This window comes from Trachymyrmex cornetzi, unplaced genomic scaffold, assembly GCF_001594075.2.
Source record: "Trachymyrmex cornetzi isolate Tcor2-1 unplaced genomic scaffold, Tcor1.1 scaffold277, whole genome shotgun sequence".
Lineage (NCBI taxonomy): Eukaryota > Metazoa > Arthropoda > Insecta > Hymenoptera > Formicidae > Trachymyrmex > Trachymyrmex cornetzi.
The window spans coordinates 63,003-78,070 of NW_017297449.1; the positions used below are offsets into that span (position 1 = coordinate 63,003).

At 33.7% G+C, this 15,068-nt stretch overlaps 3 protein-coding genes across 6 annotated transcripts in view; 1 reads left to right on the forward strand and 2 right to left on the reverse strand.

Annotated features, from left to right (window-relative positions):
* Positions 1-862, reverse strand: part of LOC108762135 (activating signal cointegrator 1) — a 3,418-nt gene extending 2,556 nt beyond the window's left edge. The window contains exon 1 of the mRNA XM_018508967.1: positions 842-862. The gene's annotated coding sequence lies outside the window, so the exon portion shown is untranslated. The remainder of the gene's footprint in view (positions 1-841) is intronic.
* A 295-nt stretch (positions 863-1,157) lies between these two features.
* LOC108762134 (HEAT repeat-containing protein 3) lies at positions 1,158-5,089 on the forward strand. Of its 2 annotated transcripts, XM_018508965.1 has the most exons (6): positions 1,158-1,552; positions 1,694-1,954; positions 3,214-4,142; positions 4,237-4,531; positions 4,598-4,771; positions 4,859-5,089. In XM_018508965.1, exons 1-6 carry the CDS (start codon positions 1,409-1,411, stop codon positions 4,979-4,981), a joined length of 1,926 nt encoding a protein of 641 aa, XP_018364467.1. In that variant the 5' UTR covers positions 1,158-1,408; the 3' UTR covers positions 4,982-5,089. The 2 variants fall into 2 exon arrangements, with proteins under 2 accessions (XP_018364467.1, XP_018364468.1); XM_018508966.1 differs by lacking the exons at positions 1,158-1,552; positions 1,694-1,954 and adding an exon at positions 2,641-2,672 and having other exon boundaries at positions 4,859-5,088.
* Positions 5,090-5,304: 215 nt separating this feature from the next.
* Positions 5,305-15,068, reverse strand: part of LOC108762133 (uncharacterized) — a 14,995-nt gene continuing 5,231 nt past the window's right edge. Inside the window, exons 1-7 of one of the 3 annotated variants that reach the window (XM_018508962.1) lie at positions 14,848-15,057; positions 9,625-9,939; positions 8,006-8,070; positions 7,479-7,737; positions 7,191-7,316; positions 6,697-6,976; positions 5,305-6,614 (exon numbers count right to left, since the gene is read on the reverse strand). In XM_018508962.1, the coding sequence (XP_018364464.1) occupies positions 5,586-6,614; positions 6,697-6,976; positions 7,191-7,316; positions 7,479-7,737; positions 8,006-8,070; positions 9,625-9,827 (1,962 nt within the window). In that variant the 5' untranslated portion in view covers positions 9,828-9,939; positions 14,848-15,057 and the 3' untranslated portion in view covers positions 5,305-5,585. Of the gene's footprint in view, positions 6,615-6,696; positions 6,977-7,190; positions 7,317-7,478; positions 7,738-8,005; positions 8,071-9,624; positions 9,940-12,079; positions 12,102-14,847; positions 15,058-15,068 lie in introns of those variants that run through there. The other 2 variants (XM_018508963.1, XM_018508964.1) reach the window with 2 other exon arrangements.

Below are 15,068 nucleotides of genomic sequence, written 5' to 3' on the forward strand. Positions count from 1 at the left end.
TGACCAATCACAGTCGATTATTCTTCTCACATTCGACTGTGATTGGTCAATTTCTTACTCTTACTTCTTACTCCGTGTATTGTAGACGGGCCTTAAAACATAAGGCATAAGAAAATCAACCAATCAGAGTCCTTTATTTCGTGGAAAGGAAGGAAATAAAGAACTTTGATTGGTTTATTTTCTTATGGAATGTGTGTTATGCGTTATGCAAGAGTCTGTGCTCCCCGCTTAAGCGTTAAGGTATATCCACACAAACTTGCACAGCCGCATAAACGTATGCATAAAGAAAATTATCCAACCACATTTTATGTACGACTTTAAAAGAGAACTACAATTGGATAATTTTCTTTATGTATATGTTTATGCGGCTATGCAAGTTTGTGTGGATATACCCTTACACTCAGCTATAGTGCCTGCTACACTACACTAGAGTGGTGCACACCATACACTGTATCATTATTATGCTAAAACCCTGTTCCCGCTTGACTTTTATTTTCAAATTTTAAATATCACACTGGTTCTACACGGTCTCATTTGGTCTGTTTTCTGTTCCTGCACTAGACTGTTCTAGAACTCTCTTTCTCGCTTTAAACAAATATCAAACGTATATCTATCTCACTTTAAGTTCCAAAAGTGTACACTAGTTCAGCCACAAAAAATAGACCTATTGAGACGGTATAGCAAAATCTCACTTCGTGCATAAAATTTGCACTACACCGTAGCCACGGAAACATGGTACACTGAATGAGTTCGCTTACCACCGGCACCAACCATGGAAACACGGTACACTGTCTGAGTGTTGCACTAGTGGACGATAGTGCAGCCAAGAGAAAACGCTATTAAATGATGACAAATGAATGCTAATTTTAGATAATTTTCAATACAATGTATAACAATAAATATATCGGAACTACCATACAACGTGATTCGATGCGATCTTTTAATCATCATTCGATAAAAAACATGTTTGCATTAGGGCCTGAGCACAATAGAAGAACAGGAATTAGATATTAAGATTTTAACCTATCAGAAACTGATTACATCGGAATACACGGTTTCTGATAGGTTGAAATCTTAATATCTATTATCTAATTCTTGTTCCTCTATTGTGCGCAGGCCCTTAGATAGTGTAGTATATACCGTATCTATCAGTGGCGTTGTTATCGTTATTAAGTCGTGCACTGCATTATCATCAATATATAAATGTTTTGTTGATAATACAGAAACGTATATTATTCATTATTGATGATGCAGTGGCTTAATTATGAGTTTTGCGAAATTAACTAAAGGTGTCAGATGATTTGGACAGATTTGGATCAACATGTGCACTTGTCCAACCTCTTTGAGATATTGATTTAAACTTGAATATATTTGATTATTTTTCAAATATCCGCAATTATTTACGGTGATGGGTAAGCAGAAACCGCACCGGCGAAAACTTCACAAAGAAAATCCCACTGGATTACAATCCGTTCAGGAGTTCGATAAGGAATTAAATGAGGAACTTGGGGAAGGAGACAGGGAGAAGATTTTGCAGGACGTTTACAATGATGTGAGTAACGAGTTTTATCGATGCGCGCAATATGCGTATCAATTATACGTTATTTAATAAAATTAAGTTAATGAAATTAATAAGAATTAACAAGATATATCAAAAAGATTTGTCTCTTCTTAATTTTTTTTCTCTATCTAGATTCGGTCATGTAATCTTGAAGAAAAATTATCTGCTCTGCAAATATTGGCCTCAATGTCTTGTGACTCTTCTATGGTGAAGCAAATCGCTAAGGATGGAATTGCAAAAATAATTGGTCCATTGTTATTGGATCATAACGCCGCTATACGAATGAATACAGCACATACCTTACGGGAAATTGCTGAAAATGGTAGAGAAGAAGTGTGCAATGATTTAGTCAAAGATGATATTATAACTCCTCTTACTATATTATTGAGACAGGTATAAAACATTTATATTGTTTATTCATACATATTATATAATATCTAGGGTAATTATTCAGAATACCTCCCTCACCTCCGATTTCGATAAAATTAGGCTCATTCGACGCGTTTTTGCATGAAACGAAAGAATGTGGCAGAAAAAAGAGTCGCTCTGCCTCGCGAACCGAGATATTTAGCGTTAAAGTTGACGACTATGGAGGTTAGGAAATCTGTCATACCGACTATGGCCGTGGTCCGAATCATGCTGACAACGCTCATGAGCATTGTTTGTCTTCGTTTAACATTTGACAAACAATAAGGATGAAATGATTTTTAAGCGTTGTGAGTGTGTATCGGACCGCGGTCTATGTGTAATAAATTAAACGTATGTAATAGTGCTTAGACAGTGTCCGCTTGGAATATTTGTAACCCATGTAGACAGTGGGATGTATAGACAGTAATGCTTGGGTTCGGGGCGGCTACGCAAGCATTACTGTCTATACATCCCACTGTCTACATGGGTTACAAATATTCCAAGCGGACACTGTCTAAGCACTACTACATACGTTTAATTTATTACACATAGTCGGTATAATGACAGATTTCCTAACCTCCATAGTCGTCTACTTTAACGCTAAATATCTCGGTTCGCGAGGCAGAGCGACACTTTTTTCTGCCAGATTCTTTCGTTTCATGCAAAAACGCGTCGAATGAGCCTAGTTTTATCGAAATCGGAGGTGAGGGAGGTATTCTGAATAATTATCATATCTAGTAGCAGTAGTAGTAGTAGTAGTAGTAGTAATGGAAAAGATGAGTAGGATCATATCGGTTCTTGTATATCTGAATCTAGTTAGTCACCTAGATCTAAAGAGTTCCTTTATAACTTCTACTAAAAGATCCATGTCACACTAAGCATTGGGGGCTGAAGAGTGTGAATTAGAGATTAAAATTCAACCAGTTAAATAATTTTAATTTTAATTCGTTTCAATCTGATTGGTTGAATTCTAATCTTCAATTCCCAATTCTCATCTCTCCAATGAATAGTGTGATACAGACTTAAGCTAATATGGATTATGGAAATTTTTCTCATATATAACAGGATGCGGGACTTGAACTCGCGACCTGTTAGTTACAAGTCTGTCGCTCTCGCACGGAGCCATATGACATCCCACATAATATCTATATATAACATATATTTCTTAATATATAAAGTGAATTGAAATTGATTATAACAATTTGTAACAATACTTAAAAGTTAAATAAATTTTCTATCTACAGTACTATTCAGATTGGAAATCAGAAGAAGTTAGAGGCAAAAAAGTGACTTTTGTTCAAGCAGTTAGTTTATTACGGATATTATGCGCGAATAATGAGAGTGCAATTAAACGTGTTAATGACGAAGATTTGGTATCACTTTTGATAAAGTTTTTAAATATTGACGTTTATGGACTAGAGATTGTCACGATCGTTACACAATCCCTGATTTGCTTGTCTGATGAGAATGATGCCGCCATTAATAAAATTAAACAGAGCGAATCACTTTTGTCTAGTCTATTGGATTTAAAAGTAGACGATAAGATCGCTTCCAAAATATTATTCCTGAAAACTTGTGTAGCTGATGTATTAATCAATATCAGTAATTATACTGATAACAACCGGATACATGTTTTTCGTAAAGTGTTGTCTATACTATCTGATGTACTTGCGATCGATCATAGACAAATTTTGTCTTGCTTAACGTCTATCCTACCACATGAAAGCAATGCTTCTTCAAACGATAAAAGAAAAAAGGTACAAGAAAACAGAAAGATATTGGAAATGCAAGAACAAGCTTTACAGATTTTAGCAAATTTATGTTTTGAATGTGAGGACAATGAAATCGATTCTGATACTGATGATTTTGAAACAATGGAGCTTGAGTCTGAATGTTTGGATGATGATTCTATGAATGAAGATTTGAAAACAATGTCAACATTTCCAGTGGAGCTAGTTGAAGTCATAAACACTTGTAGCTTAATTGATAAAATTTGGGATAAGACTAAATTTGTGGTAGATAAAAATAACCAGGAAATATTAGATCAAACTGAAGAAGGAAAAGCTACATTGAAGCAATTTTACAACATTCAGTGCACAGCTTATTTATGTTTAAACAATTTATTACCCAATATAGAGGTTGATGTTTTTGGTGGAGTTGATAATTTATTTAGGTAGATTATTGTCAAATTCTTTGAATAATAATAAGTATTTCTTTTCTATTATAATTTTATTGGTTTTTATTAATTTTGCATATTCTGTATCCAGAAAATGGATAGATATTTCAACAGAGTTTAAGCAGATCATCAAGAAGGATGTTGAACTTGCAGAAGCAAGTACTGCTGCCATGAGAGCTATTCTTCAACGTTTAGTCCAAGAACAAGCGAATGTCGTCGAATTAAATCAGTTAACTTGTAACGATATTCAGCTGATGTTAAATGACTTACAACAATGTGTCAGTATAAATGTTCATGTCAATATGATAAGAATGCTCTGCAATTTAGTACAGATCATGTTGAGTAAAAATAATTCAAAAGATTCAAAGAATTACGAAGCGATAAAGGTAACTTTTATTTTTGTGTTTCTTTGGATTTTCTATCCAAGTATATCAATTATTTACTTCTGACAGTTTGTTTCCATGTTTTTATTGGACATCTCTAAAACTGAAACTCGAGTGTGGGTTATAGCAGAATCTATAGATGCATTAATGGATATATATGCAGAGGATGAGACTGACCATTTAGCAACAGATATCAAATTAGTCCCGCGATTGCTATCCATAATGCCACATTTCAAAAGCAAGGTACATATTATTTTACAAATATATTATTTCTTATTTATTATATCAAATATCTAATATATTGATTTTTTTGATATAATTGTTTTACAGATGCATCAGCAGAAAAAACATTTACAAGATGGCACGGTAGTAGTATCGACTGTAAACGCAAATCTAATGAGATTTATAAAATATAAACAGAAGCGAATAGGCATTAAAAATAAACGTTGTTAAACGTCATTTTTATTCGATTTCTTCGAATTACAGAAATATGAACGAAAATATTTTTATAATAAATAACTTGTGACATATTTTTGAAAAGCAAGAAATGTACTTTTGCTCTTGTCACTTCCTATTTTCTGTATACTTTTATAAATTTTAGATTTAAAGTAGGATTATATATTTTTATCACAAGATAGTTCTATGACAATTTATGCTTTATTTTATAATATTTTATATTAATAAATAATGAAAGTAATAGGTAAGTATTACAGTAAAATATCAGAAATGAAATAATACATAAATGAGATAATGCATAATTATCACTGTAATTATGTAATGTAATAGAAATGCTAGATTCTCTCTGCAGCAAATATTTTTGCAGAAAAGTATATTCGACGCGTTAGTATGAAATCACTGCACTCTAATAAGAAAACGAAGACACATAATATAGAATGTACTTACAGTCTTTGAATAATAATTCATATAAAATACAATAGATTTTCGAAATTCCTAAACGCAATTATGCTTTCAATAGAAATCACGGAAACAACAAAATTTCATTAGGAAAATATGGACTACAAGTATAATCTAAAGATATGGACGAAACTTAAAAATTTTAGAAGGATTTTCCTCTCTTATCATCATCTTTTAAGCTTTTACTTTCATCTTTTGATCTAGATTCAGTTGTGTCTCTTAGACTAAGCGCACTGTGTCTTCTGGGTTTCGGTATGGGATTTATTTCATCCAAGAGCTCGGGTTTATGCCTGATCGGTTCGGAGATGTGCAGTTCGATCACCTTTACTGGGTCACGAGACGCTGCGATTGGTATTGGTGCATCCGTTAATCTCACCACATGTATGTCCTTTTGCTCACGTGGTAATTTCTTAAATTCCAACTTAATTGGACCAGATGGTCCGTCTACCATATTTTCGAAAAAGTGCCGACGATTTGCTTCGATAGATAATCTAGTACTCGTTATCGAATCATCGTAACATGTATCGTCGGTATTTTCTTGTCCTTCAGATGCGTTTTTATTTTCTAATGCTTTAATCTGTTTTTCAATCTTCTCAATTTCCTCTTTTACGGAAAAACTGTCGCTTCGTAATAACGTGCTAGACGAATCTTTTTTTCTCAGACAAACTTCATCAGATTTTTGTTCGACATCCTTGATAATTTCGATCTTTTCTTGAGATGTTCTCCTATACTCTATATCTATGGAATCTTTTTCGATAGGATCGTCAGCAATGATATTTGTGTCCTCCTTATTTGATTTCTCAGTTATTCTCATTTCAGATTCAGTTTTCTCTGATCTTTCATTAGAATTAGGTATTATTTTTTCTTTTGAAGAATCCTTCCTTTCTTTCTTCTCATACTCGTAGTCTTTAGAAATATCACATGTTTCATTTTTCCTATCATTATTCTTCAAAGTGTTGTCAGTCATGTTCTCCGTAATTTTCGGATGTAATTCGGTTTGCTCTTCTTTTTTCCGCGGCGATGTCTCGTTCAATTCTTCATAACTTTTCATTTCATTGTTATTTTTTGTGATCCTGACGATATCGATCGGCTCGGTTATTCGGAGTTCAAGTTTACTCGTTTCTGGTATGGATTCTGTTTTATTGGCTTCCGCTGTAGATTGATAACCTTCCTGCGAAAACATAATTATTACGTAAGTTGTATTTATTACGCTCATTTTTGAAATATCATCGATGTCATCCACATAATTATACCAGAGGGGTATCCAAATGTTCCTTCTGCTTTGGCGGTTGCGGTGCTCTCCGTTTTTTGCGACCGTACGCGCTTGTCGTACTGGTAACGGAGATACAGCTGTTGATGGACAAATTCGATTTTCTCACAGCGTCCTGACTGAATCTCTTGAAAACGTAATCCTCGGGCATATTTTCGTTCTCATCTCTCAGGCTAATATTAGTGGATCGATTGGTCGAATCTTCTTCAGCATCCAACGTGATTCCATTCAACCTTTGTGATGATCTATTGCCGAATCTTCGCCTAGGAAAAAAAATTGTGAGTATTGTAAAAGCAAAATCTTTTATCTCAAGTAAAAATAGGTATTTGTTTTTGTATTTAACGTTTTATGACAAGGAATTATTTTACATATTATCGAAAAGAATTTTATTTTATCGTTTACCGCAACTAAAGTTTCGAATTATTGCAACTGTCAGAATATCTATGAAAAGTAAAATATATATATTGAGGATCTTACATTGGTGGAATCGGGATTTCTTCCGATTTATCGGGACAATTAACACTACCATTTTGTTTGGATTGCTTATTTTCGAAATCCAAGGATGGTATCTTGTCCGTCGGTCTTGGGCTCACCTGTCCAAATCTGGAAAAAAAATATTGAAAATTTAATTTTGTTCATAAAAGAAATATTTCTCCGGACATCTTTTAAATTTAGATATTATAAAATTATTCTATTATTCTATTCTAAAATATGGATCAACAGAGTTTGAAATATAGCTACAGTTTTTAATCGTGCACAGTTTACCTTCTGGCTGGTGGTTTCGGAGTGAGATCGACGCTCATGATAGAAGTTGTAGTATTTTGAGGATTTGCATCGTAGATCCTAGCAGGATCCCCGTTTACCGTTAAATTCGAGCTATATCTCGAGGTATTATCGTCGAAAGTGTATTTCCTTCTCCTTGTCAAGGTTCCTAAGGCTTCATCAAATTCCTGTTGATCTTTAGACAATCCCGAAGGTACTGTCGGTTTGCTGTCGTAAGGCTCTCTTTTGTACGTAGTCGAAACTACAATATGTGGTAAGTTGCATTTTATTTTACAAGTTTTTATTATTAATTATAATTATATTAAACTACATGGAAAAAAAATATATAATTGTGAAATAAATTAAATCCCTTAAAAACGTACATTTATAACAGTTTGAAAAATAAATTCTGCATTTATTATTAAAATCATACACTTTTTAACGCATTAATTAATTTAAATATTTTTATCTTGTAATTGAAATTAGCGTTTTATAAGAGCTGAAAGTGCAATTAACTCAAATAGACAAACCTGTTGTAATCGTCGACCTCTTTTCCGATTCTGAAGTTTCTTTGCGTTTTCCGAACAATCCATTCCTAAACACAAGCATCGATATTGAATTGATTGTCATATTAACTATATTATTATTTTATTAAATTATAATAAAGAAAAAAAGAAAAATGGATGATATTTAAATTGCATACACTAAGATTACGTTATATGTTAAAATTATAATCGCTTAATAAAATTAAAATATAATATATTATTTATCTAAGGAACGCTCTGATTTTGCAGTAGGCGACAATAATAATCACGTTGCGCGTTTTGCATCTTAACGGATCTATGTGGCATTTACGCATACGCGAAGATGATGGGATTGCGCGGTTTATCATTTGACATACTTGAGACATACGTATAGAAAATTTAATGTACTACGTCACCAACGTTCTGTAAATTTTCGCCGATTGCGTCGATTAAGGATCCAAATCGGAATTGAATTACGGTATTACGTTGCAAATTTAAAAATAATCATGAAAATGTTCAAGGAATGTCGTGTATATCCAGTGATACTTGTTTCACAAACATATTTTTTTTATATCTATCGCTATAGATACGCTCGAATTGAATGTCGAGCCTTTAGCGAAAAATTCATATAAACATTATAAACTTATCGCGAAAAAATTACAAAAAAAAGACGAACACCCAAAAAAAAATCTAATTGTAAAGTGAAATTTCCGGTAACCTCATATTCTAAGCAGAAACTTTTACAGAAAGAGTATTCCTCTTCCAATACACTGGACTATTTATGAAAAATGTATTGGAGATTATTCTAACAGTTTTCCTCTTGTATGAAGAGGAATATATTTACTGAAAGCGGAGTGCCCTCTTACGAGTAAATTATATTAGGAACAGCAAGATTTTTACTGCAGATGCAAAACAAAAGTATTCTAACTGTAAGAATATTGTGCTTAGCATATTTTCCTCTTGATTTCAGAAGATTCCTCTTGAGGCCGTATATAAGAATAAAATCCTCTAAGATTTAGCGATTTCTGCTAATATAAAAATTTTTTTTTTTTTGGTTGAATGTCTTAAAACGCCACGTATGTGATGAATAGCAATGCCTTCCTACATATGTAGTTAAAAACATTGATTATGTTCATGATGCTCATTCCACTTAATATCACTTCCACTTTGTCGACGATCACGGCAGATAATTTGAAGCACACTTATATTCGTTATTGTACGTACTTGCAATACGTGTTAATTCAACTTTCGATTCAATAACAATGTTCGCAGCGCAAATTCTTTGATTTCTTTGCACAGCTCTGATTAGTTTGGCTATTCTGATTGCTAATCAGACTGGAACTTAATTTAATTTTGATGAAAGTATTTTTGTAATCACGTAAATAATGCGAAAGTGCGAGAAATGATTTGCTGAAAAAATGTACCATGACTCTTTTATTGTAGTACTGTGTATTATATTTCATAATATCGAGACGCTGTAATTATTCATTCATAATATAAAGTGTTATGTTTATTTTCTTTGTAAAAATTATAAATTAAAATTTCACGCTATCACTGTATATATTTTATTAGCACTTTACAAAGAAATTGTACGACTAAGAATACTTGTTTGAAAATATACTCACCAAGTCGATTTGATTGAGAAGCTGTTTGATCTTTTCTTTCGGCTTTTGCCGAACGTCCAGAATTTGTGCTTGGAATCTTTCGATGATTTACCCTCATGATGCACTTGTGACTGAGAATTTGTCGTGTCATCGTTGAACGGATTCAGATGTTCCGGATAATCATAGATCGATACGCTAGGTCGCCTGGGCCTCGACGACGACATGGTTCATCCGTCAAATTTCGATCGTCAAGAAAGATATTAAGCGAAATGTCTAGGAACGTTTCACGTACAGGTCATCGATTTCTTGTCATAGCTACTGCCGCAATCCTGCAAGCTAATTTCATGAAAATAATCTATATTAAGAATTTGCATAAAAATCTTTATATACTTATAAATCGGCGTACGCAAAAAATTTAAGAGACAAATTGTGTATAATTATCAAAGTATTTAAAACAAAACGTGCAATAAAATTATAATTAATATATATCAATCATTAGATAAATGTAAATTAAAAATAAATTAGTAACATAGAGTATTTATAAGGTTTTTGGTATCTTGACTCATATAATTTTGTTGTGTTTCTCGAATAATTTCACATTCTAAGGTTTATTATTAAGAATACATTGTATATCTTGACGCACAGAAAATTTAACAAAGTTGTTTTGACTTTTATATGTCTTTTTCTCTCGTATCTGTACTCACTAGATAAATGTAATTAAGATAATGGTAATAATATGTCCCCGCTCAAATCATGCGAAAACGATGAAGTTTGTCAAAACGTTCGCGATTAATTACTACATTGATGAGTTATCGTGATCGGTTTGATCAGAGCTAAGCGATGGATGAGAGGAAAGCGATTTGGAGCGATATAATTGCTGGATATGCGTGCGTGTATTCATCGTTATGACAATTGCTCGGTTCAAATTGAATGACCCGACCTAATAGAACCGATGAACGGTCGATACTACCGCTGAGTTGAGGATGGATTAATTTGTTAACCCAATGACAATAAAAAGCTGTAAACACTCTCGCGTCACGCTAACCCGGTTAACAAGACATCTTCTAACGTCTGCTGGATTACAATGCGCAACTGTATGCATGTCGTTTGCATAATGTTGCTGCGTGTGCAAGCTGCGCCTCTCGTTTTTTCGATTGCGTAGCGCGATAGATTAATTTAATTTTTTCCCTAGAGTCTTCAATTAAAAATACAACTTTTCTTTTAAATTTATTTTAATATACAGATACATACACGATTATAATATTTGAAAATTATGTATCATATTTCAAAATTCGCCAAGATTTTCCGAGTAATTTAAAGACTTTTTAAACGCGCGGAATAAAAAAAGTTGACGTTTAAAAAATCTTAATGTTCTTGATAGGCTTTGTGACGCGCAAGGAACGCCACGAATATGTACGCATGCATCGGACTAAAATGCATCGCATGAATCGGCACGTACAAATAGTGTCTAACAAATGCAATTAGCTCAATTAGTTCACCGCGCTCGCGCTCCGTTTTGTTCAATTCGTGCACTGCATCGCGATTCGAAATTGTTCGATTGTGAGTAAGTTTCGAATACGATTCGTATATACATATATTCCATTTTGCGACGAGTGATGAGCAACGCACGACAAAATGCAAAGCATGCTCGAAGGTTTTATGTTAATACTTCGTCTCACACACGATCACGTTCACAAATGCAAAAGTCTTCGTATTATTAACAATATAAATGTAAGATGCAGAAATACAGTAAGTAAAAAAATATATTTTGCAAGATAAAGAAAAACAAAAAATTAATCAATCGAACGTATTTTTTTCTTTTTTTTAATCAAATTAATAGTTGCCGCGTAAAAAGCTTAATGTTGACGAACAATAAATCGCGTTGTAGAACGTACTCTCTCAAATATACCTGTCTAAATACTTGTCTAAATAAATACGAATCTTGTAATTGTTTTAGAATATATTAATCTAAGTGAACTTTTTATTATACATATAAGACACGTGATTATTCAATAGTGATTAGAATCGTCTCGTATGATCGTCTGGCGCGAGTCAGCTATAATACAAGGTGTCCCAGACCTTTCACCTTTGAATTCTCTTTAACTAATTTGGAATTTGGAATTGACGTTTCCCTAGCAACAATATCAAGGAAGGTCATCGTACATGAGCCGTGCATTATAAAATTAAATATCTCGAAATATTTAATTTAATGCACGGCTCATGTACCGCGCATGTACGATGGCTTTCTTTGATATTATTAATTAATATTGATTTGATATTAATTAATATATTAATTTGATATTAATTAATCTGCACATTTTGCGAATCTATCTGTAAATAGAAACTATTTAAATTTAATAGAAAATAGAATTTTCATTATTTACGACTTAAAAACCATTAATTGAACTTTCAATCCTGAATTATGATAAAATCAACTTGAAACTTGTTAGAAGATGGAATAAGGAGACGGGGATACCTATATAAATTTGTAGGAAGATTATTATTATGGACGTCGCAATCGATTAATCGTCGATTATGATGTAACTATACGAATATGATACACGAGTGTTCGCAATTCATCAAAGCACGTGAGCGTTGAAAAAAGATCTCCTTGTATATCGAGTTAACACACGTCGTTTTCCCGTTGCTTATGTACTGGCCGTTCTACAATGCAACATAGTACACATCTGTGAGAAACGAGTGGAGCATGTCGCTAACATAAAGTACATAATAAGAAGGTACTAAATAGTTGGAAGCTATAGCTCCTTTCGCAAAAAAAGTATATGCGACATTTTTTTCTTTGTATGTCATTTGCCAAATACGCTCCGATAAATTGTATTCCGATTGTAATTTATCGCTGTACGATACATTTTGGAGCTTCAGGACGCAACAAGTAAAATTATATTTCAAAGATCCACCACTCAGCAAATTTGATTGTGCGCGCAAAGAGGATTTAATCTAATCTCTCACTGTTGACAAGAAGCATTTCGCTAATACAAGCAAATGCTCTCGCACGTGGTTTAATCAAAGCATATGATGACGCGGAATCGATCGCTGATTTCGATAAAAGTGCGAAAAGCAGTATCTACCTGTCGGACACCTCGAAACGGGATAGCTAAAATAAATAGATAACAAAATGCTGATATATCCGCTGTATATTATTGGTAAACGCGAGATAATTTCTTATGCGCTGATAAGTTTATATTAAGTTGGCAGCAAATTGTTGTTTAGATTATAATAACGAAATGGAATTGATGATTACGATCGACGTTTCGTTTAATTACCAGCTGTGTATAATTGATACGCGATGTCTAAGTTAAATTTGGCCGATGACTCATCGTACCGTGCAACTGAACTCGCATGGACGACAATGCAACTTATCTCTTTTTCATCGGTTCCGTCACCAGAACCGTCATCGACATGTTGGAATTAAAAAACACATATAGAGACTCGGTGATAAATAAATATCCGTATGTAATGAATTTATCTCTTTTGAGTGTATGTGTGTGTTTTACTGAGCCTTTCTCTCAATTTTTTCGACACTTAGAAATTAGTTTTAATTCTTATAATATATGTACTCGTATATATATATATAAAAGGTGAAATGCATAATCTAAAAAATATGTATATAATATATTCGAGTAAAGTAATATTACAATATCGTTGCTCGCAAGAATAATTTGAGAAGAATTTTATTTCTAAATATGGAAAAGAGATACAAGACGATTAAATTCGACACGAGTGAAGAACATGAGTGTGCAATGTGCATCATGCGGTCATCGGTGCAAGGTCCAAATGGCTAAGGAAAGTCGAAAGGATGAAGAAAACTTGGAAAGTTTTTATTAAAAGTGAGAAAAGTGAGATAATCACGCCTTGAGTGAAAACGCAGCGATTTTCTGGCTCCGATTCAGAACGCGCGGCCGCTCTATTTCACCAAAGATATTTTTAGATCTTGGGAAATTTAACAGGGAATTATGTCATGAACCCCACGATCGCTCTTTTCTCAAGAACATTATAGTTATCATACGTGATATATCCCGAGAAATTTTTCTTTTGTTACAATAGATAAACTATAATTGCAGTCTTAGAAAACTAAGACTACGTTCTGTATCTCTATTTATTATATACAACTCGCGAAACGGCCGTTTGAAAAATTGACAATAAAGATAAAGATACAATCGGAATACTTTCTCGCGGAAAAATCGATTTACCTATAGTTTCCACGAAACTGCTGTACTGCGAAATCGTATTTCTCGTATTGTTTATATTTTATAGACGTGCATTGATAATGTTATCTCTGATGAACGTCAATATTTGACACTCAAAGATTTTATTTTTCTCTAAAGTTTTCTATCTTATAAGTTGCAATAAAATCGAAATAAATGTAATGCTATTAACGTTTCTTCATCGCTGATGCATATATGACGCGCTATATATCATGAATATGCATTTCGTGCTAAGCCATCATTAAGACAGCTGCATCGATTGCTTTTGCCACAGGCTTCTAAAAAGCCGTAAAATTTGTTATCACATCGTTGCAATTTTTAATCAAAAATCAAAGTTAGTGTATTAACTATACCGTTTCTCTCTTAAAGAAGCCCCAGAGAGGAGCTTCAATAACGCGCGAGCCGTCCGAAAATAGAATCTCATTGTAACTCGCAATCTCGATACAGGTCGTCGTGATCGGGAAAATATTCGGAAATATCGCTCTTGATGGATTCCATCGCGTGAGCAGATATACAGAGATATATAAGTCATTAATAATTTTATTACGAACAAGACGGGCCAAGGATTCGCGGCGCATTATTTCATAGAGAACCAAACAAATAAAACTAATAAAACGCGTGTAATTCGCTTAAAAATTTGTCGAGTTTGTCATATTATCTCATTGGCAATTTTTAGGTATGACGATAACATAGTGACTTGCAACGATTATTGTACGTTGTCGCACTTCTATCGCAAGAGTCGCGCGAACCGCTTTTTTACTATGTTATCGCAAACGTGAATTTATGTTAATATTAAGCCCACAGGCGTGGATATATATATATATATATATATAATTGTATAAATACGCGCAACAGTTTGCAGGGCTGCAACTATCTGCAAAACGCAACGATTGATCGTGTGAAAAAGTGCGCGGCGTTAAGCAAAACGATAGAAATTTGCATTTCGATATACGCGCTACTTGCGCGCGTTACCTATAACGAAAGATTCGATCTGTCCAAGTCATCGGATCGTACTTACGTAAGTGTACGTGTACGCTAATCGCACGACTGCTCGAGTTCTTGCAAGACGCGATTTAACAAAGCATGAAACACTTTCACGTAACTGATCACGATTGAATGTAAGACGCACGAGGACGTAAATCAAAGTTCAACAACGTGCGAAACTGCGAATGGACGAATAACACAAATTTTCCCTCCTACTGGTACGAGCCACGCCGGCCAACTGCTGAACTGCTGCGG

What these genes read in the sequence shown, in the direction of transcription:
- LOC108762134 (XM_018508965.1), top strand. Translation starts at nt 1,409, where the DNA reads ATGGGTAAGCAGAAACCGCACCGGCGAAAACTTCACAAAGAAAATCCC. An exon ending in TGCAGGACGTTTACAATGAT is followed by an intron (nt 1,553 to 1,693) that starts GTGAGTAACGAG and finishes TTCTCTATCTAG; the next exon opens with ATTCGGTCATGTAATCTTGA. An exon ending in TTACTATATTATTGAGACAG is followed by an intron (nt 1,955 to 3,213) that starts GTATAAAACATT and finishes TTCTATCTACAG; the next exon opens with TACTATTCAGATTGGAAATC.